General features: G+C 34.0%; 3 protein-coding genes across 3 annotated transcripts; 2 read left to right on the forward strand and 1 right to left on the reverse strand.

Annotated features, from left to right (window-relative positions):
* Positions 1-3,187: 3,187 nt before the first annotated feature.
* LOC110656051 (uncharacterized) lies at positions 3,188-5,162 on the forward strand. Its single transcript, XM_021812579.2, has 4 exons — positions 3,188-4,070; positions 4,174-4,350; positions 4,515-4,643; positions 4,804-5,162. The coding sequence occupies exons 1-4, from the start codon at positions 3,438-3,440 to the stop codon at positions 4,918-4,920; spliced, it is 1,056 nt and encodes a 351-aa protein (XP_021668271.2). The 5' UTR covers positions 3,188-3,437; the 3' UTR covers positions 4,921-5,162.
* A 6,024-nt stretch (positions 5,163-11,186) lies between these two features.
* On the reverse strand, positions 11,187-20,001 carry LOC110656063 (general transcription and DNA repair factor IIH helicase subunit XPB1). Its single transcript, XM_021812603.2, has 20 exons — positions 19,833-20,001; positions 19,663-19,703; positions 19,504-19,579; positions 19,220-19,391; positions 18,872-19,094; positions 18,732-18,788; positions 17,918-18,058; positions 14,958-15,038; positions 14,675-14,762; positions 14,057-14,394; positions 13,908-13,983; positions 13,627-13,820; positions 13,353-13,516; positions 13,186-13,258; positions 12,825-12,938; positions 12,358-12,438; positions 12,198-12,257; positions 12,039-12,122; positions 11,820-11,962; positions 11,187-11,540 (listed from the first exon to the last, which is right to left on the reverse strand). The coding sequence occupies exons 1-20, from the start codon at positions 19,840-19,842 to the stop codon at positions 11,444-11,446; spliced, it is 2,313 nt and encodes a 770-aa protein (XP_021668295.2). The 5' UTR covers positions 19,843-20,001; the 3' UTR covers positions 11,187-11,443.
* Positions 20,002-20,193: 192 nt separating this feature from the next.
* Positions 20,194-22,622, forward strand: LOC110656065 (mitochondrial import inner membrane translocase subunit TIM14-3). Its single transcript, XM_021812604.2, has 3 exons — positions 20,194-20,448; positions 20,811-20,989; positions 21,997-22,622. The coding sequence occupies exons 1-3, from the start codon at positions 20,446-20,448 to the stop codon at positions 22,151-22,153; spliced, it is 339 nt and encodes a 112-aa protein (XP_021668296.1). The 5' UTR covers positions 20,194-20,445; the 3' UTR covers positions 22,154-22,622.
* Positions 22,623-25,049: the final 2,427 nt, after the last annotated feature.

Here is a 25,049-nt window from a genome sequence, read left to right on the forward strand (position 1 = left end):
ATTAAGAGTGCTGTATAGAGGATCAGCTCTCATATATATTTATTGTTTGACACTCTCGGGTGTGTGAGTGCTCCAAATTGCCTTTTTGATGTGATTTGTATGAAATTTATGACGATGTTGCATTTCACTCTACAGGGTGCATTAGCTTTAGATAGCTATAGAGATTATGGTTAAAATTGATATTTTACTCTCTGAGTCAAACGCTCACTCCTATTCAATATTTTTCCAGGCTACAGGAGGAACATTATTGTGGTTAACCTGCTTTTCTCCTTTGCAAGTCGTCTATTCATGTTTGTATAATTCTGTTAACTCTTAGAATTTTCGCATGTGTTATAAATATTTATTTGATTTTGTTCTGTAATATAATTGTCATGTTAGGCCTGTAAACTTATTAAATGCATGTATGGTTGGATTGGATGAAGGAGCTGAGCTCCCATTTGATTTTATGTTATTATGAGTATGTGGAGGGTGAGCTGAGCTGCCCAATTGATTATATATTGTGTTTACAGGTCGGGTGAGTAAAAAACTCTCCGTTAAAAGGTCCATTTTATGGTTGGATTATGTTCAGTTGAATACTTGAAATTAAGCCCAAATGAGCCTTAGAGTTGGGTTAAGGAATAGTTAGGCTTACTACGGGCCTCGGGAGCTTTAGGCTGGCCCAAGTCCTAGTGCCGGTCCGGCCCATAGGTTGGGTCGTGACAACCACACTATCACCACTATCACCACTACTATTATGTTACCACTATCGTTATCACCAACACTTGATCACCATTATCATTACTTGGTTATTATCACTTTTATTATTACCTAGCCATTACCATCACCACCATATCTAATTATCGCTTTTGTCTCCGCTACTATCACTACTCAACTATCAATCACTACAATTATTACCACTTATTATTAACATTATATAAATAAAATAAATATTAAAATCAAAATTATCATCACATTATATCATTTATATTTTTATTTTACAATAAAAAATAGGAATGTAATGACAATTGTATAACATTATAATTTGAATCGCATTATATAATTGATTATATTACATTGCACTTTATCAAACATGATATTAAAATATATTAAATAATATCATTTGAGTCATATTTATTTGGTAGGTAATAATTGTTTTTTTTTAATAATTGTTATATTTTTTTAAGGAAAAAAAACATTGTTGTAATTTTTTTATTTACCTTGAAGTGAAAAGCAAACAATTAAGTACATTATATTTCTAAGAAAAAACTTTTTTTTTAAATGATAAATATTGAATAATATTTATAATTATAATCTATAAAATATTGAATAATATATATATATAAACTTATCTTATTATTAAATATAAATTCATCCAAACTGAATTATATATTAATTAATCTGTCCTAATAAAATAAAATAAAATAAATGAAAATATCTCATTACTGTGGTCATTCCTAAATTTTACATGGAGGATATCACATTTCCGTCAAAGTCGAGTTCGGCCTTTTTGGGCCATATTGTGGACTGCACGGATCATAGAGCCAGGCCTCTCTGCGACAATCCATATGGACTTGGAAAGGGCATTAATATGGTTCCTCCTCCTCCCATTGTGACTGTGATCTGCATTTTCTTCTCTCTGCGTCACCGCTACCACACCCAACTTGATCAATCAGAATTCAAGAACTACATCTCCTGTATCCACAAATATCAAGCCTGTGCAAGAACACAACATTATTAATTAATCACAGGCTTATGACTAATTAAAGATTGAGAAAAAAATAAAGATTCTGCCTATATAATTTATATCTATATCTATTTATATAAATATAATGAACCGATTTTCAAAATAAGTACATTTAAAAATGCAAGTAATACTTTATTATTTTTTATTTATCAAATTTACCCCTATTTTCTTATTACAATTATTTAATATGACTTGCATAATATTTTTTGTTCATTTTTATTATTAATAAGAATTAATATGTATATATTAAATGAAATTTATTAGTTTTGGTATTATTACTAATTAATATGTAACTTTTTAGTTTCTTAATACTTAACAAGAAAAAAAAACAAATTAATATATATCTATATTTAAGAATTATAATTAGAAAAAAGTACATTTTTATCATTTCTAATATGTACATTTAAAAAAAAATAAAATTCATTAATAATAATAATAAATATGAATATTTTTATATTAATTATTATAATTAACGTGTATATATTAAATAAAACTTATTAATTGTATGACTTTTTAATTTCTTAATGTTTAACAAAAAAATTTAAATGAAATTAATATATATTTATTTTAATAATAAGTAAATAAATAAATACATATTTACATTATTATTATTATTGTTAAATAAAATTTATTAGTTTTATTATTACAATTAATTAAAATGTGACTTTTTAGAGAATAAGTTTTTTAAATAAAATCTATTAGTCTTCTTACTATTATTAATTAATATAAGACTTAAAAATTTAAATAAAATTAACATACATCAATATTTATGAATTATAATTTAAAAATATAAATTTTTATCATTAATAATAATTAATATGTGAGTATTAAATAAAATTCATTAATCTTATTAATATCATTAATTGATATATTTTTTTTAGTAAAAAGTCAATATAAATTTAAAATAATTATAAATCTCCATTATCATTTTGAAAGTTATAATTAAAAAATGATAAACAAAAGTTTTTATAAATATTTATAAGATATATTTTTAAAATTTAATTTGTTTGTATATTTTTAATATTTGTTTTAATTTAAATATTATATTTTTATTATTTATTTTATTAATAATTTAAAAAAATAAAAAAATATATACGCAATTTCTACTTTTGAAATAATGGTTAGAAGCAAGATATTGGAGACAAGTGTTGCTATTGGAAGACTCTCTTTTTCACTTTCCTAATGAAAGTTTCTTGTTACTACTGCAACAATTAAGAAGGCCAACAGGTAAATAGTAATAATAGCAAAGGCTCCAAAAAGATGACAAGACTGCGATGCCCACTTGGAAGATATAATTAAGTATGCCTACTAGTTGTTGCACTTAGCGTTACATGCATTTGATTGGTCTTTTCTGATTAAAAGGGGTCAATTTGAAATGATATTAAGATAGTAGAATAATCTTAGGACATTAGCACAGTTACGGAATCTGTTCTAATAATTGTAAAGTTCAGGGGCAATTCTGCAAGGAAGCCAGCATTATAAGGCACACAGAGTGTCCAGCTTTGAATAAATATATAAGTGCCCAAGTGTCAGTCGTGCTGCATTGTGGCAGTTTCATTGCTAATATACACAAGACAAATCAGCCCAACAAAAAATTAAGGCAATAGAAGCTGCAAGAACAACTACAGCTTCTCTTTGGTTCTTGTATCAGCTAGTTTTCACCTCTTTTGAGGTTTTAGATTTCAATTCAATCTAAGAATTGAGCTAAAAAATAATGTCTTCTGATCTTTATTTTCATGATAGCTCTTTCTACAACCATTCCAGCCCAGAAATGGTCTCCTCAGATGGTGACCTCTTTTTCCCTGACCCTTTTTCTCCTTTCTGTTATTCTTCGACTGATATCTTCCAAGAATTATCTAACCACCAAAACACTCAAAACCCAATTCATAATTCCAACTCTGTAGACAATTTTAGCCCAAATATCCTGTCTTCTTCTCCTCCAAGTCACAAACTGGAGAACTTGTCTCTTTATCAAACAGCCACTTTGCAGCCTCTTGCAGATGGTTCAAATTTGGCTAATTATTCAAGTTTGGAAAATGGGTATAGTAATTTCTCTGGCTTAGATGATTCAGGAGTGAAAACTGAGGAATGTCAAATGGGTTTTGACTCCTCTTACAATCATAACTTATTTATGCCTCATAGTTACAGTGGTGCGGAGAATGCAGCAAAAATGATGCAAAGAAGCTATAGCAGCATTTCTTTTGAAGGCAAGCCTGACTTTCTCTTCCAACCTCGCTTTGACACTCTCTTGGAGTCCCCCAGTTATCAAAACCAAGCCTTGAGCTCACCTGAAAACAACTTTCTTGCTGGTCAATTGAGGAGGGTTTGCAGCACTGGAGATTTACAAGTAGGATTCACTTTAAAATAACCTCTAGTCCCCTGTTTTTGTCCTGCTTTTTGCTTTTCAATCATTTCATAGCTAACAAAATCTTGTTCCATCTTTGTTCTAGAATAATAGAACAGCACATACAACACACAGGTCCTTTTCGAGCCCTTTGGCAACTGAGAGCTCCTTTATGGAAGAAGCAAACTTCAAAGTTGGTCGTTACAGTGCTGAAGAGAGAAAAGATAGGATTTCCAAGTACAGAGCCAAGCGTAATCAGAGAAATTTCACCAAGACCATTAAGGTAAGACCTAAGACCCAGTTTCATTAAGGAAATAATAATTTTTAATCTAATTAAATCGTAGAACATGTTAACATTGCTATATATAATGATTCAGCAATAGCAATATAAATACCAGAAAGATTAATGCCGTTGGTCTCTTTTCTTCTTGTTCTGTTGATTCAAAGTATGCATGCCGAAAAACACTAGCAGACAACAGGCCCCGTATACGTGGCAGGTTCGCTCGTAACGATGAGAGCGGTGAGACTCCCAAAGCTGGATGTTCTACCAGACATGAAGACGCAGATGAGCTATGGGTACCATAATTGCTTTTGTTTCTACATTTCACAGTATTGGATTTTTTTTAATGCCCTTTTTTTGTCTTAAAGTTTATAAATTTAATCATCAAATATTGTCTTCTTTATATTATAAAAAAAATGCAGATTTTAATATGTATTATCGTGTGTGTTCTTGCAGTTTGATGAGATGCATGGAGAGGAAAATGATGGAGGAATCAGAGGAGGAGGAGGAGGAGGAGGAGGAGATTTTGTTGACAGTTTTGGCCAATCTCAGTTTCAGTATTACAGTTACTGAAAGCTCGTGAAAATTTTTCTGGAGACTTGTTAACTAGAAAGTTCAATGTATAGGACCAGAAAAGTTGAGGAAAGAAAATGGAGAGATTATTAGTTACATTTAAGAATTTAGTGCTCTTTAGATTTGTTAGGTCTTTTCATAAATCATGGAAGATGTATCCTACATTTATATGACTGAAAAATATTTTTTTCCCTCTAAGTGTATCTAATAATTTCTTAAGAAAAAACTTTTGGAAAAGCAAATTCAAAGTCATCAAAATATTTATGCTAAAATCTGCAGTTGATAGTTTCTTTTTTTTGGTAGTTGTAGTTTAGTTTTAGTAGTTAGTAACTCGGTTCATTATAAATTCGAGAGTTCTATTATATATTCAGGATACAAAATATATGATATAAAATGTAAAATATGTAGATCAGAATAAGGCAAAAATTTTCTAAACCATAAATTTTTTTTTCTCCTTTCTTTTTGGGTTCCTTTTGATGTTTAGTATAATCATTTCTCAATTTACAAGTGCATATATATTGGAAGTCAATAGTGACTAATATTATGACTTCCTGCGCAAGATTTAGTGGCTATTTGAATATAATATCCCCAGGGCTGGCTCTTCTGGTGGAGTTTATTATATTATAATCCGGAAATTAAGCTCAGTGGGTGGTTATATTGGACTAAAAACCAAACTAAATAAATAAACAGAGAAAGAATAAGTAACATCAAAGCCATGCACAATAATAAAATCCTAATATTGATCGCTTTTTAAATTGGTGTAAAATTATTAACTGCTTCACATAGTAATATGTAATTATTGCGTTTGGAATCCCACTAATAAGTTTCTGGTTGAAATTTCAAGCCATTAAGCTTAATACGAGTGCCAGAATTTTCCGGCATCGGAAGATATATCAGTATGGTTGAACAGATCTGCCGTTTATATGAAGTAGAAATAAATAATAAGTTTTAATTTAGTAGTACTCGAGCAATGTTTCAAGTTTGAGTTTTAATCAGACTCAATTATATAATATTTGAATTGTGTGAGATTTAATGAGCTTGAGTGGGAGAAATATTCCTCAAGAATATTTATTTCTTATATTATGTGACCAACACTATAATAAGAGTATTGTAAAAAAATTAATTTGACTTTGTCTATTGCTGAGAGGGATGGCTTTCAGTCCAAAGAAGAAAAAGGCTTTTTCCATTAAGCAGAATGACACTCGTTTATTGCAGTCTCACAGATTGAAATATTTTTATTTAAGGTGGAGAAGAGCATAATCCAAAAGAAAGAGATTACTATCATTGCAATTAGTGTATAATATAAGGTTAAAATAGTAAATATATTAAGTTATATTTAAAAAAAAATAAGAGGAACTAGCTAATATATTTAATACGAAAAGTAATTTGATGAAGAAGTTCTCTTGATAATAATAATAATAATAATAATAATAATAACTTGTTATGGTATTCCATTAGTTGAAGCGCTAAAAAGGAGTTTAAAGAAAATAAGAAAAGCAAGGAAGGTAGAAATTATGTTCCCTTTTCTAATACAGAGAAAGTAGAATAAAAACGTTAGAAAAAGAAAAATAAAAAAGAAAGGACCCGCATATATAAAAGTACTAGTACCTCGTGTGGAATTGAACGCCGGTCTGATCTGGGTCAGAATTGGCAATTGTTCTGATTCAAGATGGTTCAAGGAGGTATTTGGTCTGATTCAGTGGCGATTTCATTTCAGTTTGAATTGCTTTATTCTTCCATTAATCTTGCTTGGTATTTTGAACATTTGTATATATATATATATTATATATATGCAACAACATACTCTATTGTGAAAATAAATATGAGATGTCCAGTCCACACATAGAAGGCTAATTTCAAAATTGTGAATGCCAGATTATTAGAGAGGAGAATCCTTTGATTTTGATCATACGGGACTTTAATCAATGTGAAAATTAGATGTTATTAGCTAAAGCATAATTTAGTGGATGGATGCCAATGTTTAAGTATCTTTTGTACAGCTTAAAGGACAAACCTTTTTTTTTTAAATTAATATCTGAAGCTTAGATGCTTTTGGCTAAATTGCTTTGAATAAATCAAGCATACATAATCTGCAGAGATCTCTTTCTGAGGCTATAGGTGTTATGAAAGTGGAAGGCAGTTTATTCGTCCAAAAATTAAACAAAAGTTAAATTTGTAAATTTGAGAGGAAGAAAAGAAAATTTCAAAACCAGCACCATTTGCCTTCCAGCAAGTTGCAACAACATCAAAAGAATCAAGTTTACTTGAGAAATGTAATTGTTAGACGGGCCAAGAGGGCAAAGAAAATCTAAAATCTTGTTGAATATGACTCTAGGTACATTCAAAGGGTACTTGAATTTGTCTGAAAACGATCGATATATACTACTTTCACCTTTATCTTTCTTTGTCAAAAGAAAATGAGCATCATCATTTTTGCAGAAATATATGCTTAGTTTAGGTGATCTTTAGGAACCCCAATGAGCATATCTCATTTATGCAGACATATATTTTCTAGTTTAGGTGATCTTTGGGAACCCCAATGAGCATCTCATTTATGAAGAAATATATGTCTAGTTTAGTTGATTTTTGAGAACCCCCTTATCCCTCAAAGCTGTCATAAGCTGCATGATCCTTTCTAGCGGTGAAACTTATGGTGCATGTTTTGATGCTTATTCTAATCGATTGAGGCAGAGAGAAACCACCACACATGGTAGCCGACCTTAGATTGAAGCATTCACAACCAAAACTGGCTTGAAAGCAAGCATAAATGAAAAGGAAATATATTGTTATTTAATAGAAAAGTTAATCCCTCTATTCACCAATCAAACGGCAGTCAAAGAATTTCCAAGGCTAGGGGATAGTTAATATATAAGAAATGTTTCAACCCTTTTAGTGTTGTCAAATCTGCAGCCTTAATGATAGCTTAGCACCAGCAACTTTGAATTGTTGATAAAGTGTGGAAGGCAAGGCACAACCCACTCTCTGGGATGCTATGTTTTTTCTGCAAGTTTGCATATGCTGAAATTTGCTTGTCCTATATAGTGGAAAAAAAGAGTTGCAATGAAATTTGCACATGAACCCATTGGAAAAAGGCTTCACAGTGGAGCTCTCCCTTTCTGCACTTGAAGAATTAGTTCTCTAATCATAAATCATTGTGATGATGAAAAGAGTTGCAATAAACAAAGACCAATAAGACTTGGAGTCAAGGTAGCTAATTATTGTAAAACTAAAGACACATAAGCTTTAAAGCAACTAAACAATAGCACCACCATGTAGTTTTGCTCCCCAGAAGACAAATATTTAGGTTCACACTACCTGGAACCCAAATCAAAAGGATGCTATCACTACACACAGAAAATTTGGAATGATTAAGAATTTTAGCATATTGAATATTTGTCACACAAGCACAGTAGATTTTCTATTGATGGAAAACATTCATTCTTAAACGTGGCTAGGGCAGATTTGTGTTTTTTTTTTTTTTTTATTGAGCTGCTATTAGGTGTGGTCTCGATTAAGTTCTTATATGGAATTTAATTAGAATGAGCTGCAATCAGATTGTTTTCTCTCTTTCTGAATTTGATTGAAACTAGCCTGTTTGATTTAAGACTAAGTTGACTTTTAATTTCTTATTCATTAGATTGTACTAAAACCAGAATAAGAATTAGGGACTATATAATCGGTTCTACGTCTCCGATTTTAAAGATTGAAATTAGTGGCCACCTCCAGCTAATATAGAAAAGCATGCTTTTGTGGAATAATCCTATTAATAATCTCTTGTCAAGCAATACATTTGACAACCTTCTTTAAGTAATTAAAGGTATGAACATTTTTTTTGATTTGAAGAACCCCCAGAAAGAGTAAATGGCCTAGTTTTGGTGTTTGGATTGACAGCCTACAAGAGATCACCCAAATAAAAAATGCCAATAGAAACATAAATAAAACGATGAGCATCTACCAATTGTCACAAAAGGAAATACAAAGACCGAATCTCATCAATCCAGTGCTTCCCATTTGCTTTTCTGGGTCACAAAAAAAAAAAAAAAAAATCTATCATAATATGATAACTTGATTACTAGTAGCAAGCCATCTTCCTGTTAGAGACAACTAAGTTAATGGAGGGAGCAGTAAATAAAAGAATGCTTATAATATTTTATCATAAGCACCCACAACAACAATGATTCCAAAGCCTCACTTTTGACCAAAACAATATAAGAAGAAAATAATATTATAAACTACTTCAATATCCTATCAATGCAAAGCTATAGATTATGAGATGATTAGTCCTTAGGCTATTTTAAAGATACCCTCAAGAAAGAATTTTCTTGGGAAGAGAGATGGAAAAGTTTGTCTATTCTGTTGTCCCTTTTGTTCAATCCAGAAAAAGGGTTCTTGTTGGTATATTGGAAAGGAAATTCCAAGCTTGCCAAGTATTTTAATCGAATTTGTCTCACAATAATTATTAATTAAATAGGTAATCATACATATCAAGTGTATGTGCACGAATGCTAAATGATTGTTAAGTGGACCAGCAAAACACATTAATATATTGTGCATATACAACTCAAAAGAAACCTTCTATGTCATTCATGATGTAACTAGACATGGCCCCGTCTGAACTGGTCCGATTTCATATAAAATGGGATTTTTTTTTAATCTTCTTTTAAAAGATAAAAATTGTAAAAAATTTTAACTGTTCAATTTAATCAAACCCAATAAATCAAATCGAAATTGAATTAAAACTGGCCTGAGACCGAAAACGTAGAGTACCTTCAATCCACCCCAGAATCCTCTAACTAAACCAGAAAAGTGTTCTATGAGCTATTCTCCTTTAGCATATTTATGATTTGTGTATCTGGTCTTTCTTTGCTGCTAAATTGTTTATTTGGGCTTTGTCTCCACTACGTTGAAGGATTAGGAGGGTTGTCCTCATCAAACTAAAAAAGTATCGTTGTTCTTTCTCTTTCTTTTTCATTTGAGCAATACCCAATTGGTGTCATTAGTCATTTTGTATAGAGAAAGTGAAGATTACAAGTGCAATTTGTATGCATTAAGAGTATCTGAAAAAGCAGTCAAATGATGGAAGTCCTTCCCTAGGTCTTTGCTAGGTGAGGAAAATTCCTCCAACATGTGAAGAATCCACAAAGCCATCCATCAACTCTCCCTTTCTCTCAAAAGCATGTCTTCCGTGGGGTTTCCTACCAACCTCAAGATAGTGACCAGTTCATTTCATGCTTCTGGATCGTCTATGTATGTGGGCAACTTGAAATTTCAATACCAAACACAAGTTGAGCCAAATAAACGTCACTAATATTGGATTTTCATGATGCATCTACTCTAATATTTACCATTTGCAGCATCACTTGTAGAGAATACTGCCCTTTAAAATCATAACAAAAGAGCAGGAAGTGGAACTCAAACCTGTCATTCTATATTTCCAGGGAATAGGTGCTCCCTGTGAAGAAGTCTCAGTGATTGGTAAGTAGGGGGATGTTTTGTTTATGCCGTTTAACAACATTTGAAAAGTAAGATAATGTTTTTGACCATGCATAGAAGATAAAAAAAAGGTGTGACCATTGAGACCAAAGCAAAATGATCATACATCAAGCATATTTTTCCACAAAAGGTAGATTCATGCCTTAAAGACTGCAATTAAATAACAATTCATAGAAAAAGTCTGAGGAGTCAAATGCAAAGTTTAGATGCTCACTTGTAACTACAACCAGTACTTTTTTCCATCCATCATTTAACAACCAAAGTGAAAGTCATTCTAATTTTATTGGTGCATCATTCAACGCAGCAGAAAACATGAATTTTCGTCGAGGAAAATTAGGCAAAATAGATAATTAAAACACCCTTCTGTTTGTTTTTGCAGAGAACCCAAATAAGCGGACAAAAGATGGGTGACACGACAAGAATTTTTAAACTAGACTGAAATCATACCAAAATTGACCAGTTCAATTCTAAAGCAAACCATTTTTTCCCTTTTTAAAAAAAATTTCATAATTTGAATTTCATCAAAACAGAAATCAAAACCAAAACCGGGATAAACCGTGAGAGCCAATTCCAATAAAATCCCAAGTTCGAGCCTCCAGTCTCCCTATCCATAAATAAAAAAATTTATCAACATTCAATCATTTTCTTGTAAGAATTTTTATTTTACTTTTGGATTTAAATTAGAACAAAGAAAAATATGCAGAATAATGGAATTATATTTGAGGTTCCTTTTTGATAATTTGTTCCTACCAATTCCTACATCCATGCATCTCTTTTGTCGAATTGTAAAGAAAGACTTCATATCATGTACTTTCAATATGGCACACTCAAGTAGAATGTGCAAAGAAGTAATTGCAAGCATTATACTTCTGTATGGAATCTTGCAAGTATAGCATCAGCACACATAATTTTTTAATACATACCAAACCGTAAGAAAATCCTAGTTTGAGAGCACCTTTGGTCCTTCACACTCATCTCTTGGTATGTAAAAAGAACACAAGAACAGCCATTATGGTGTTCATTTGTCATCTTAGCCATAGCGTCTTTTGAACAGATAATGCCGCTTGGATGGATCCTTGGGTTTACTCTTAACTTGGCCCTGCCCGCCGAGTTTGTTCCGTCCAGTACTGCAAATGAAGAGAGAAATGGTAAGTATACATGTGGAAGCAAAATGACAAATTACACACACACACACACACAGACACACACAGAGGACAAGAAGAAGAAGAAGAAGAAGAAGAAGAAGAAGAAGAAGAAGAAGAAAGTGAGAGTTGGCTTAGGGTGGGGCGATGGAAGGGAAGGAAGAAAGAAAAGAAACTGCTGCTAATGTTCTTAAACCCATACAGCTTATACAGAACAAGACATCTAAACTCCTCCACAGGCAATAGAATATTGAGATACCAGACCTGTATTCCATATAAACCATTCCCTTTGCACCTGACATTGCACTCATTGAACCCATGGAGCGACGAGCTTTATGAAGTGCTATGTCATCTGCATCTTCTTCTAGCTGCTCTAAGCCCACAGCATCATCTCCAGCATTCAAAACCTGATACATCCAACATTTCAAAAACTTCTACTTTAACAATTACCTAGAAAGTGATCAACCATGGAAAGAGAAAAACCTTCGCTAGGAGTGCCAATTGCTCATCAAGATGGTAGTAACTCAAATCAGCACCAGAATCAGGTGGAGGCAAACTTGTTATCACCTGTCAAAGGTATTACATACAAGTAAATTACACAAATATGAGATCTAAGTGTCCCAATTGTAACCCTAATGTTACCTTAAAGCTGTAACCCTGATCAATCAAGAACTGCTGCCTTTTGGTGGAGTAGTACATTTCCTGCATCCAAAAATGAGGAATCTGTTAGAATAGAAAACAACATAATCAACTGGGGATAGCTCAGGAATATTTTGAGGTTGAGAAACAAAAAGATCCATACCTGTGTATCAGTAGAAACAAGGGAATAGAAAAACGCATTGTACTCTTCTTTGCCACCTGCCATCCTATCTTGATGTTTACCCTATTGACCCAAATAAAAAAAATATGTTTTTTAACAAATTTATGAACATAGAAGCTTGGCGTCACATATAAAATGAGCTTACTGTCATTATTTATTTTTGTTTTCTAAAGTAAATGTGTTACTCCACCAGAACCTTGATAAACAACATCATGAAAATAAAAACATAGTATGCTGAAACTTCAGCTTGGTCACATAAATCAAAACTATTCATGCTTTCAATGATATAGAAATCAGTTTTTCCATAGGCTGGAATTAGTAAATTTTCAAGCAATATGATCCACTTGATCAAACCAGTGCATACAAATCTTTATCATGCAAAAATCATAAACTAGTCAATCGAGTTTAGTGGAGCCAAATTTTACTACTAAGGGAACTGGGAAACTAACCTTTGCCCTAAGAATACGCCCTAATCGTTGGGCTTCTTGTCGTCTAGAACCAGCATGTGACGAAATCTGAATTATCACATTTGCCTCAGGAATATCTATTGAATTATCACCCACCTGTTAATGGCAGATTCAATAAAGATGAGGTATACAGACTGTCATAGTTGTGTGAATCTTAGATCTACTATAAGAAGGTAGCATTTTTATGGAGGTCAATTACATAGCAAACAAATGGCGGCATACGAAGAGAGAGAGAGAGAGAGAGAGAGAGAGAGTGTTGCCCCCCAGACCCACAATTATATAGCCCAAAAGAAAAGGAGAGAGAGAAGGAGAATACGGCGTATAAGAATTTTCATCAGAATACCTTTGACAGAAAAATTGTATTTACTTCCTTGCTAGTTTTGAAAGCCTGAAGAATTTTTGTCCTCTCAGCATGGCTGCACATTTCACAAAGAAATGCACTTATGATATGAACCATAACCATAAACATAAACAAAACTCTAAAGCAATCCAACCCAGAAAAAAACCCACCTGGTAGCACCATAAATCATAGGTTTGCGAAGTTTCATTGCATACTCAGTAAGTGCAAAGAGATTGTCAGCAAACACAATTATCTTGTCACCTCGCTGTTGTTCATGGAAACGTATCAGAAACTCACATGCCCTGAACTTATTGGGGTTCATCACATATAGTGCCTGAAAGTGTAAGACAGCTTTTAAATCTCCACAGGAAAAAAATAATAAATGAAAAAAAAAGAAGAGAGTAAATATATAACATCTACTAGATTAGCTATAGACTAGCAAACCTGCTTCTTCTTGGAGTTTTCTTTCTTCAGATATTCAGCAAAAAACTCCTTGGTCATTGGACACCATACTTCAGCACACTGGACATTTGCTATAAATCCTCCTTTCACTAGATCCAACCAGTTTGCTTCATACAATTTGGGACCAATTAGAAAGTTCAAATCTGTAATTCTTTCATCCTCTCTGACAAGTGTGGCTGCAGTTGGAATGGCCAGTAAGATTCACTTTCTCAAAAAGGAAAGATAAACACTAAATAATGGAGATGCATCCAAACTAATATTACCAGTAAGCCCAAGTTTGCAGTGAGATTTAGTGAGGCTAATAACTTTACGAAACATGTGAGCAGGAACCACATGGACCTAAACAAATTAAAATAGCAAAATAAACATAAAATCTGGCAAAATCTTGTAAGCATATTGGTTGCATAATTACCTCATCCATAAGAAGCAGTCCCCATTCTCTATTTCTTATTTCTTCAATAATTTTTTCAGATTCTTCAGATCGTTTACCACCAAAAGCAACCATGTTATATGTTGTCACAACAACCCCAGCATTGCCTTGAAATCTTTCTTTGCTATCAGATGTGAATCGACAAATTTGTTCATCTCGGATGGTAGACCAGAGCTGGAACTGAAAGGCCCACTGATCCACAGATACAGCATTTGTTGCTAAACAAAGGCAACTTTTCTTTATTCGACATGCTGCAGAAACACCAACTAAGGACTTTCCAGCACCACATGGTAGTACAATGATGCCAGATCTTGCTCTACCTATCAAAACCCATGAACAATTATTTTTCTGCTCAAATCAAAAGCTTATAGACTGGTAAAATTGCAAAAATAAGTACTTGTGACAGGTTGAAATATGTTGAAATTTGTCTACCAATTTTCAACAAACTTGAAGTAAGACACTAAAAAATGAAATCTAAAAATATATAATACATTATATGATGAAGTATGTTTCTGGCCATCTACAGTATAAATGAGTAATAAAACCATTTTAAAATTGGATTCAGCAAGTTATAATATCATTAAAAGCTTTATATCATACCATTTCCAAACATTTTACTAAGGCTCTTTTCTTGATATGGTCGTGGTTGTGCATGAGGCTTCAGTTCCATGTCAAGATCAGGATTGACCTGTAGTGTCAAAAGAGCATTAACCAATTTTTGCAAACACAATAGAATTTGCCAAGTTGCTCCTACACTTAGCATCTGCAATTATTTATAACACATAACATGACCTCATTTCTCATGTTGTCATCCTATTGCTAATTTATATCAGGTATACAATGAAAAAACTTAGATCAGAAGAAGTACGAAAGTATTACATACAGTATCATTTCTAAAGTCATACTCCTCCAACATTGGATAATTTAAAGCATTTGGCAAGCACCGCTGTTTTACATTTTCAACCTGTCAAGAACCAAGAAAAATTTGAAAAAGGCTTCCACAAAGTTTTCTACAAATCATAAAATATTCAAATTCATATGTAATTAACAACATTACATAAAACAAACCATGAAGACATTTTTGAAAAAATTATATTACAAATTGCTAATAAAAAAAGTTATCTTGAAGCCATAGCCTCAACTACTTAGTCAACATAATTTCGTCTTTTCCCTTCTATATCATCTATAACAAGTTAACATCGGTTAGTGGTCTTAGATGTCAAGTTTAGGAACAATTCAAGTAACGTCAGAAGAAATAGTGTAGCTCGAACAAAGTGGTGGGAGTTCAAAGAAGTAAAGCAAGTGAAGTTCAAAAATAAGCTTTTCGAGTCCGAAGCATGGAAGCTGGATATGGAGGCCAATGACATGTGGATACAGATGGCATCAAAGATTAGAGAAGTAGCTAGAAAAGTACTTGGAAAGTCTAAAGGACATGGACCACCCTCAAAAGAGAGATGGTGGTGGAATGAGAAAGTACAAAAGGCAATGAAGAGAGAAAGGAAATGGTATAAGAAATTACCTAAATGTGATAATAATGAGGCATATGAACAGTATAAGATAGCAAAGAAAGAGGCAAAAAAGGCAGCTAGTCAAGCAAGAGCACAGGCTTTTGAAAAGTTATATGAGAAACTTGGAACTAAAGAAGGGAAGAAAGATATTTATAGATTAGCAAGGAGGAGAGAAAGGAAATGTCAAGATCTCAATCAAGTTAGGTGCATTAAGGATAAAAAAGGAAAAATGTTGATGAAAGATGAGGACATTAAAGAAAGATGGAGAAATTATTTTAATGATTTCTTTAATAATAGTTAAAAGGGTAATAGCGTGAATATAGACTATAAAATAATAGAAAAGAATGTGAATTATATTAAAAGGATTAAATATTTAGAAGTAAAAGAAGCACTTAAGAGAATGAAAGTGGATAAAGCCTGTGGACCCGATGGAATACCAATTGAAGTGTGGAAGTGTTTGGAAGATATGAGAGTAGCATGGTTAATTAAATTATTTAATAAGATTCTAAACTCAAAAAAAATGCCTGATGAATGGAGGAGGAGTATTTTAGTACCTATTTTTAAAAATAAAAGAGAAATACAGAATTTCTCAAACTATAGGGGAATTAAACTCATGAGCCATACTATGAAGTTGTGAGAGAGTTGTGGAGTATCGACTATGTCATAATACTTCTATCTCTCTCAATCAATTTGGTTTCATGCCCGGTCATTCAACTATAAAAGCGACCTTTATCATTAGAAGCTTGATGGAGAAATATAAAGATGTGAAGAAAGATCTACAAATGGTTTTTATTGATTCGGAGAAGGCTTATGATAGTATTCCAAGAGATATCTTATGGAAAATATTAGAACAAAAGAGGGTATCTATTAGGTACATACAATTGTTGAAAGATATGTATGAAGGAGCAACTACTATTGTGCGCACAGTGGGAGGAGACATAAGAGATTTTCCGATATCAATTGGGTTACACCAAGGATCAACTATAAGCCCTTATATTTTTACATTATTTTTAGATGAATTGACGAAACATATACAAGAGAGTATTCCTTGGTGCATGATGTTTGCAGATGATATTGTTCTGATAGATGAGACGCGAGAAGGAGTCAATAGAAAGCTAGAGCTTTGAAGAAGTACTCTAGAGTCAAAGAGCTTTAAATTAAGTAGAACAAAGACAGAATACATGCATTGCAAGTTCAATGAAGGCCAGACTGGTGATAGGGAAGGAGTTAGTTTGAATGGAATAGTACTGTCCCAAAGTAATCACTTTAAATATCTCGCCTCAGTCCTTCAAGTAGATGGAGGATGTGAGGAGTATGTTAGTCATAAGATTAAAGCCGGATGGTTGAAGTGAAGACGTGCCACGGGAGTTTTATGTGATCGCAAGATTCCCAATAAGTTGAAAGAAAAATTTTGCTGTACAGCCATACGACCGGCCATGTTATATGGTAGTGAGTGTTGGGCACTGAAGTAGTCGTACACGTCTAAGATAAGAGTTGCAGATATGAGAATATTAAGGTGGATGAGTGGTCATACTAAACTAGATAAAGTCCGTAATGAGAGTATTAGAGAAAAGGTAGGAGTGCTGCCAATTGACGATAAGTTGAGAGAAGGGAGATTGAGGTGGTTTGGTCATATAAAGCATAGACATACGGAGATTCAAGTTAGACAAGTACAGCACATTAGGTTATAGGATAGAAAGAAAAAAATGGATAGACCTAAATTGACTTGGAGGATAGTAGTACAACATCACTTAGAAGCATTATACATTTCTGAGGATTTAACCCAAAATCGTTTACAGTGGAGAAAGCGAATCCATATAGCCGATCCCAAATTTTTGGGATAAAGGCTTAGTTGAGTTGAATTGAGTTTATCATCTATAATTGAGAAACCAGAAGAAAATTGACAACAAAAAGAAAGGGCAAAAAAGAAAATAAAAAGATATCTATCAGGAAATGAATTGAGCAGCCACCACCAACTGCCTACAGTTCTTAACTACTAATAAACATATGCTTGGGATTAAAGCAGAAAGAATAATACAGTTTCGGTCATTTATGCCCTAACATATACTACATTAGGTTTTACATGATACTAAAAACTTTAAAAAGCAGCAATGGAGTTGTCCATGGAAAAGTAGACAGAAAGTATATAAATTGATCATCATATGCCTACAAATCAGACGAACAGTATTGATGCATTAAACATGCTGAGTGGCTGGCTTCCTTTGCTATGTATAAGTTTTAGGGCCTGCTAGAGCACAAAATTAATATAACTTGGAATGTGCTTCAAGAAATGAAGCAATTAAGCATCAACATTCAGATTCAGAAGTGCCATTACCTGAGAAGGATCAATCTCAAATGAGTGAGTTTCTTTTTCTTCTGCTGCAGCTGCCAATTCTGCTTCATTTAGCAACCCATCATGACCAGTTGCAATTTCTCCAGCAGTTTTACTTATTGTAAAACCATCATTTCCATGCACCTGCTCATAGATGGAGAATTATGAATGGTTCCCATATACAATCCTTACCACCACAGCTAAAAGAGAAGAGAGATATGTTCTAGGAAACGTGGGCTGAAAGAGAAAAATATAGCCACCAATTGTAAATCAAATATATGACACCTTAGGCAGGAGAAATAAACAGCATAACAATAGAACTAATTGTAGCATTAATCAAAATGTGTAACAGATATAACATGCAACATCTAAAATTTACAAGAGACTTCGAGAAACATGGGCTAACAGCAAAAAGGGGAGAGAGATATGTTCTAGGAAACATGGGGTGAAAGAGAAAAATATGGCCACCATTTGTAAATCAAATATATGACACCTTAGGCAGGAGAAATAAACAGCATAACAATAGAACTAATTGTAACATTAATCAAAATGTGCAACGGATATAACATGCAACATCTAAAATTTACAAGAGACTTCGAGAATCATCCAGCAAGGGGACAAAAAACTTCAGCTAGGATAATTACCAGTACTGCATAAACAACTACAGCTAATAATTCAGCAAATTGACCAAATTCCAAGTAGTGATCTCATGGTTTGGTTTGAAATTAAGAATATATACACAAATTGTTTCATATAACTATAAACTATTCAATCTCATAGTATGATTAACTATTCCAATCATATTAAGAAAACAAACCTCAGAGGTCATTCTTGCACGAGATATAACTTCATCTTTCAACAACCTTTTCAGTACCTGAAATACCACATAAAAACATTACTACCTAGCACTCAAAACCCAAATACCAAAGATTGCAAACCTAACAAAAATCAACTTGCCTCTGGAAATGGTGATTCAACAAAGTACCGATTCTTCTTAAGCACAAGCTTCACTTTGCCGTAATTGGCAGTAGAACCATGAATAAAATCAATCATCTCTTTGGGCAGCTTTGTTTTGGACAACTTGTTCAAAACAGCTATTATGGTTTCAGTTTCAAGACCCACTGACACAGCAGCATATAATGAATGTGGAGTCAAATTGTATTCGTGCATTGACTCAGGCCTACACATACAAATTCACAAACATGATAAGAAAAAAAACAGACTCCCATAATCTTACATTCATATAAACAAAAATGAGGCATATAAATAAAACCTCGACTTTGAATACTTTGGGATAACGGATACCTGCAAACGGGCTCGGCAATGGCGATGAGGAAATCGTAGGCTTGTTTGTACAAAGGGGAGAAAGTCTCGAGGAAAATGCGACCATCGGCGCAGGCCCATAGCGGCCGATTGGCGTGGTCTAGTTTCAGTTCTAATTTGCTAAAATCCCTCTTCTTCCCTTCCTTATCGCCGTCTAATTAAACCACGGATAAAAAATAAATCTCTTAATTACACACGTTCGCTACAGATAATATCCACCAATCCAATAATAAATCCATCGTGATTAACATGGTCGATCATATTACCATCGCGATAATCATCTTCTGTTTCTTCACCGAAATAAAAGTCATCGTCTTCCATAGTTGTGCTCCTGTGCTCATCCTGCATACAAAAGTTCTTGATTTTCGTTTTGGGTATATATGGATAGCAAAGTTATTTTTTAAAAAAATTGATTTTGGAATGACCTTAGAGGATTTGAGCTTCTTGTTGGGTCGACCCTTTTCACCTGAAGATTATCAAAGAGCAAATGTTAACGTTATCATTTGCAACAGATGGACGATTAAAGAACCCAACATCAAGCACATTGAGCTTCAAATATTCTGAGCAATAAAAAGATCAAGCCAAGGCATTTTACCATGTCCCATGTTTTGCTTTGTCCTTCTTTTTTACTTTTGATCAGATAAAATTATCTTCTTTCTTCTGTTTCCGCTCAGTATCGTTGCTACCAAGAGAAGGGTCCTCAATCAAAATATATAGAAGAGAAGAGACCGCCTCTCAGATCAGACGGTGAGAGAGAGAGAGAGAGAGAGAGAGAGAGAGAGAGTGAGGAGAGAATTGGGTGCGGTGGGGTTCACCTCAGTGCCGTGGGGGTGGCGCAGGTGCGAATTAAACGGTGGCGTATGTCAGCCTCCTCTCATGTGGATTAACGTCTCGTTAAGGGGCTCCTCGATCAAAATATATAAGAGAAGAGACCGCCTCTGAGATCAGACCGGAGACGGTGAGAGAGAGAGAGAGAGATAGCGTGAGGAGAGAATTGGGTGCGGTGGGATGCACCACAGTGCGGTGCGGGTGGCGCATATGGGGATTAAACGGTGGCGTATTGTCACTCCAGCTGGGCCAGCTCGCATTTATGTTTCCTTGTGCTCCAACGACTGAACCCAAAACAAACTCCTCTGACTGGTGGTAGCTTCGTTCTTTTCTTTGGGCGACCGACCTTTCTTCTTTAACGTTGATAGTATACGACATAAATGGTGAGTTTTAATCTCGAATCAATGGCTTTTCCTTTCTTTTGGATTATCAAGATTATTACCGAATTGATCTTTTCTTATAGGGTTTTATTTTATTTATTTATTTATTTATTTTGGTGCTAGATTTACATCCGTAGCCATTTGGTTGCCGAGAAAAGCAGGAAAAGCAAAGAAATTTTGGTTTCTTGTTCACTTTTTAGGACTTCTGATCACAAGATTCGAACCTGCACCTTATTGATTTTCCTGGTTTTCTCAGGAATCAAAATAAAATAAAATTATCCCTTGAAAGTTTCGATTTTTCTTTTTTATCTGTCAAATTAGTTGCTTTCCTAGTTATTGAGCTTAAATTGGAAACTTTGCACCAGGCTACACCATTGATAGCAGGGATGGCAATAGCTGCTGTTGCTTACGCGGGCAGATATGGTATCCAGGCTTGGCAGGCATTCAAGGCAAGACCTCCAACAGCTAGGATGGGCAGATTCTATGAGGGTGGTTTTCAAACTGTCATGACGAGGAGGGAAGCAGCTTTAATACTTGGAATTAGGTACGGCTTTTCTCAGTAAATCTAGGTTGTAAATAAATTTATTAAAAAATTAAAATACCTTTAAATTTAGGTTTGAAAATTTTTGTTTATATGCATGAACAAGCTTGAACGAGGCCATTCCAAGTCGAGTATGATTGTTGTTGATATTGCCTGATATTTGATTAGATCATTGATTCCAGTTTCTTTTGAGGTTTGTTTGTTTGTTTTGTTAGCCTATAACCTGCAACTTTGGGGATGATTATTGTTGGCCATTTTTCTTTCGTAAATGTTGCAGAATAAAATGCATATCATTTTGCATAGTTCCACTTGCCTTCAGTCTTTGGTATTATTTCAGACAGTTTGCTAAATTAGAAATCACATCATGTTGATATTGCCTTGCTAGTCTCAAGTAGCATTGGAGATGAGCAGCACTTAACTTTGAGGCTGTTAGAGAGTGTTTAAGTCATGTATGGTTTCCAGGTCCATATGAATCAAAGGAGTGGGCACTAGAAACATAAAGTATATCCTTACTTTCAGGCCTGTAGTCTCTTATGCTTATCTTGTGAATTTGGCCAAAACCTGAACACTAGATATTCTTGACTCTGGAGAAGGACATGCCAGTGCTTCATCCTTGTAACAGGCTGAGCTTCACAGCTCTTTGAAGCTGGAAGGTGATGTCATCACTATTGTTGTTATCACTGTCACATTAGCATTTCTAGTTTATTGGTATATATATTGGCTTGGTTAGCTGATGAACCCATAGCCAATAGTGTCAATGAATTTAGTGCAAATGACCTGAGGTCAAGTGCCACCTTCACCTGCATTCCTTTTTAGAAAGGTTTTGTTCTTTGCTAGGTTTATTTAGGTATATGGATATGGTGAGTGTCTCTGTTCATAAGGCACGAATTCAATATAATTTGCGCAAGTCATATTGCTAGGATACTTCTATTTGTATTCATAAAGTTTGAGGCATGTTCTTCAAGACTTCCAAATGTGTCTGAACTTTTACACTTCTTTTACTTTGGCAGAGAAAGTACTCGATCAGATAAGGTTAAGGAAGCTCATCGGAGGGTGATGGTCGCAAACCATCCAGATTCAGGTGGTAGCCATTACCTTGCTTCTAAAATAAATGAAGCAAAAGATGTCTTGCTTGGAAAAGCAAAGGGTAGTGGCTCTGCATTTTAATGCCATTGACTGTGTTTCACCTCACCAAGGCCGCTTGTTTGCAGCAAATGAGTCAGAATACACTAATACTGGAAAAGCTCGAACCAAATCCTTGAAAAGAAATATTACAATTAGAAATTGAGGGTCTATGTTCAATAGATTGTTTGAACCCCCAGATGTAACAGTAATTGAGTAAGCACCAATTGTAATGTTCTCTTTTACACTGTGTAAACTAAAGAGTTTAGGTTCCTTACTGATTGTAGCGTGGCGATTTTTCCCCTTCACTGGAAGCATTTCCATCCCACCTGTTGTCCTTGGATTCTGGCATCAACCTTACGTATTTTTTGTGGAAAATGCGAAAATGAAGTCCTGAAGTTTCTACAGTGTGCCACAGTCTCATATGGGCACTTTTCCTTGTGGTTTCCGGACTTCAATAACCTTTTTCACTGTTCAGCGCTGATCATATGTAAAACCATTCTATTTTCTTTTAGTTTTGAGATGCTCATCTAAGCATGCTGCAACTGCTAACAGCTACACTAAACTAATTTTACAGTCATGTTGTGTGGTAATCAATCTTTGGAGTGATAAACTTGTAAAAGGAAAATTTTCGCTTTTGCAGTATTTTAGAATTACCTCTCTACATTGCAAAGGCTGAAGCTTTGAAAATAAGAGGTCCCGGTTTAATTAATTTTTGGGCTTGTTCATTTATAGCACTCCCCCAAGTCTATTTCAGGATCTTAGTTTATTCTTGACGATATTTTTCCATCAAAAATGAAAAGATAGATTAACAGAATTTCATGCTTAGTTTGATATTTGAATGACTAATTCGGATGTAGGATTATTGAATATTATAAGAGAATTTTTTTACACGATGATTGGATCACTAAGAGAATGATTTCAGAGCATATAGAAGATTATAAAAGATGATAAATAAATGGTTTCACTTTTATAGTTTAAAAAGCATTAGTCCTCACAAAATAAATTATAATATGAAAAAAAATAAAATCATCAAAAAATATCTTTAGTTCAGGTCAATTCTGAAATTGTGCTATTTTTACCTTTATACCCATAGGTTTATTTTTTTTTCCAAATATGCCCATAGCTTTAAGTTGCTTCAACAATCAACATCCATCATGTCCACGTACATTCAATAGCATAAAGCATATCAACGCGCACGAAAAAATGTCTCAAATAACAACGAGTAGACCCCATGCCCTTTCCAACACTGCTCTAGTCGGTCAACACCAGTTGGAAATTTGTTTGTCTCAAATAAGCCATTGAATCTAATTATCCGTATCAGTCAAAGAAATCCGTAGCTGCAGTAGCACAAGTTTACCATATATGGCAGCACCGCTATATAGTATCCTCACCTTCCATACTCTTAATAAACTCCGTGTACTATTTAATGAATATACAGCTTATTATCACCTTTTACGTGTCTTGTATAAATCTTTGCCTTACAGTATATCCTTGCACATATTTGTTTACTAAAGTATAAATAAAGTTTGCATCATTAAATAGACGTAATAAGCTTCATTTTCTTGATTTATTTTGCTTCAAGATGAATTGATTAAATTTTTTATTTAATTATATCAATAAATAAATATAAATATTTTAAATTTATATTAAAAAAAATTTTAAATGTTAAATATGAGAGTTTATTAAAATTATATTCATTTTTAAGTTACTCCTAATCAAAATTTAAAATTTTAGGAGGTAATATGTAATATCTTGATTTTTTTTAATATAATTATTTTTATAAATATTAATATTATTTTAATATTTTATAATTGATTTAAATTCTTTATTGTAACACCCCAAAATTTTAAATTTTATTATTTTATGAGCATTTTTGGTATTTTAATTTTATTTAAATTTTAGGATTTTTTTGAGATTTTTCGGATTTTAAAAATCGAGTTCGATTTTTCGAAAATATAAACTTTGATGATTTTTAAAAATTAATTTAAAGACCACGTGGGAAAACTAAAAGTATATTTGGAATCTACGAATTTTTCTGAGTTTTTTGGAATTTTTTCGAAATTTTTGGACCTCATTTTCAGTCCCAAGGCAGAGTAAAAATTCAAAAATTTTGTATCATGAATCGAACCGGATCGGATCGGACCGGTTGAATCGGACCGACCTTTTCTTTTTCTTCTTTCCTTCCCTACGCGCGTCCGACCTCCTCCCATTCTCTTTCTCTTTTCTCTCTCCTCCCTCCTCCCCTTGCCGCGCCGCCACCTCCCCGGCCTCTCCACCTCGCCAGCGCGCCGCCTCAGCCCTCCCCCCATGGTCGGCAGCCGCCTGGAACGCCGGAAAACGGCTCCAGAAGCGATGCGCAGCGCGCGCGACCGTTCACATTCCCGGCCAAAATCCGGCCGATCCGGCCACCAATCGGACCGGGTCTTGTGTCTAAACTCATCTACTCGTCGAGAGCTTGCCCGGGAAGTTTTAGTCCATTTTGACTTTCGGGCTAGATTTCTCGCAAACCGTGAATCCCACGAGAAAACCGAGAGTACCAGAGCGCTCCACTCGTCGAGAGCTTCGCGGCGACATAAATTTTGAATTTTTCCGACACCGTTTTTCAGTGGGTCCCACGGAACTTCGCAGTGTCTTTTCGAACATTAAATGAGCTTAGAAAATTTTGAAAAATTTATGTACTAACCCCCGTATCGTGGGCTTCGTGTAGGTATCTTTAATTCACGAAAATTCGCGATTGCGGTGCAGTGAATTTCCGGCGAATGCACCGTTCTGGAAAAGTCTCCGAATTGGACCGAAGTTTTGGCTACCCCCCATTATCAGACGTCTCGAGCGCGTTCTCGAAGTCAGAATCGGCAAAGGTAAACCCGAACCTTACTTTTTCGTAATTTTCTAGTGCTTAAATAGGATTAAAAATTCATAAAATATTTGTGGTAGCTCA

The sequence above is a fragment of the Hevea brasiliensis genome, chromosome 16, assembly GCF_030052815.1.
Source record: "Hevea brasiliensis isolate MT/VB/25A 57/8 chromosome 16, ASM3005281v1, whole genome shotgun sequence".
Taxonomy (NCBI): Eukaryota; Viridiplantae; Streptophyta; class Magnoliopsida; order Malpighiales; family Euphorbiaceae; genus Hevea; species Hevea brasiliensis.

Excerpts from the sequence above, each read along its gene's own strand:
- LOC110656051 (XM_021812579.2), top strand. The coding sequence starts at position 3,438 with ATGTCTTCTGATCTTTATTTTCATGATAGCTCTTTCTACAACCATTCC. Across the intron at positions 4,071-4,173 it reads GCAGCACTGGAGATTTACAA|AATAATAGAACAGCACATAC; the intron begins GTAGGATTCACT and ends TCTTTGTTCTAG. Across the intron at positions 4,351-4,514 it reads ATTTCACCAAGACCATTAAG|TATGCATGCCGAAAAACACT; the intron begins GTAAGACCTAAG and ends GTTGATTCAAAG.
- LOC110656063 (XM_021812603.2), bottom strand. Across the intron at positions 19,580-19,662 it reads AGAAGCTCAAATCCTCTAAG|GATGAGCACAGGAGCACAAC; the intron begins GTCATTCCAAAA and ends TTTTGTATGCAG. Across the intron at positions 12,258-12,357 it reads TTGTTTCTACTGATACACAG|GAAATGTACTACTCCACCAA; the intron begins GTATGGATCTTT and ends TTTTGGATGCAG.
- LOC110656065 (XM_021812604.2), top strand. Across the intron at positions 20,990-21,996 it reads GCTTTAATACTTGGAATTAG|AGAAAGTACTCGATCAGATA; the intron begins GTACGGCTTTTC and ends TTACTTTGGCAG.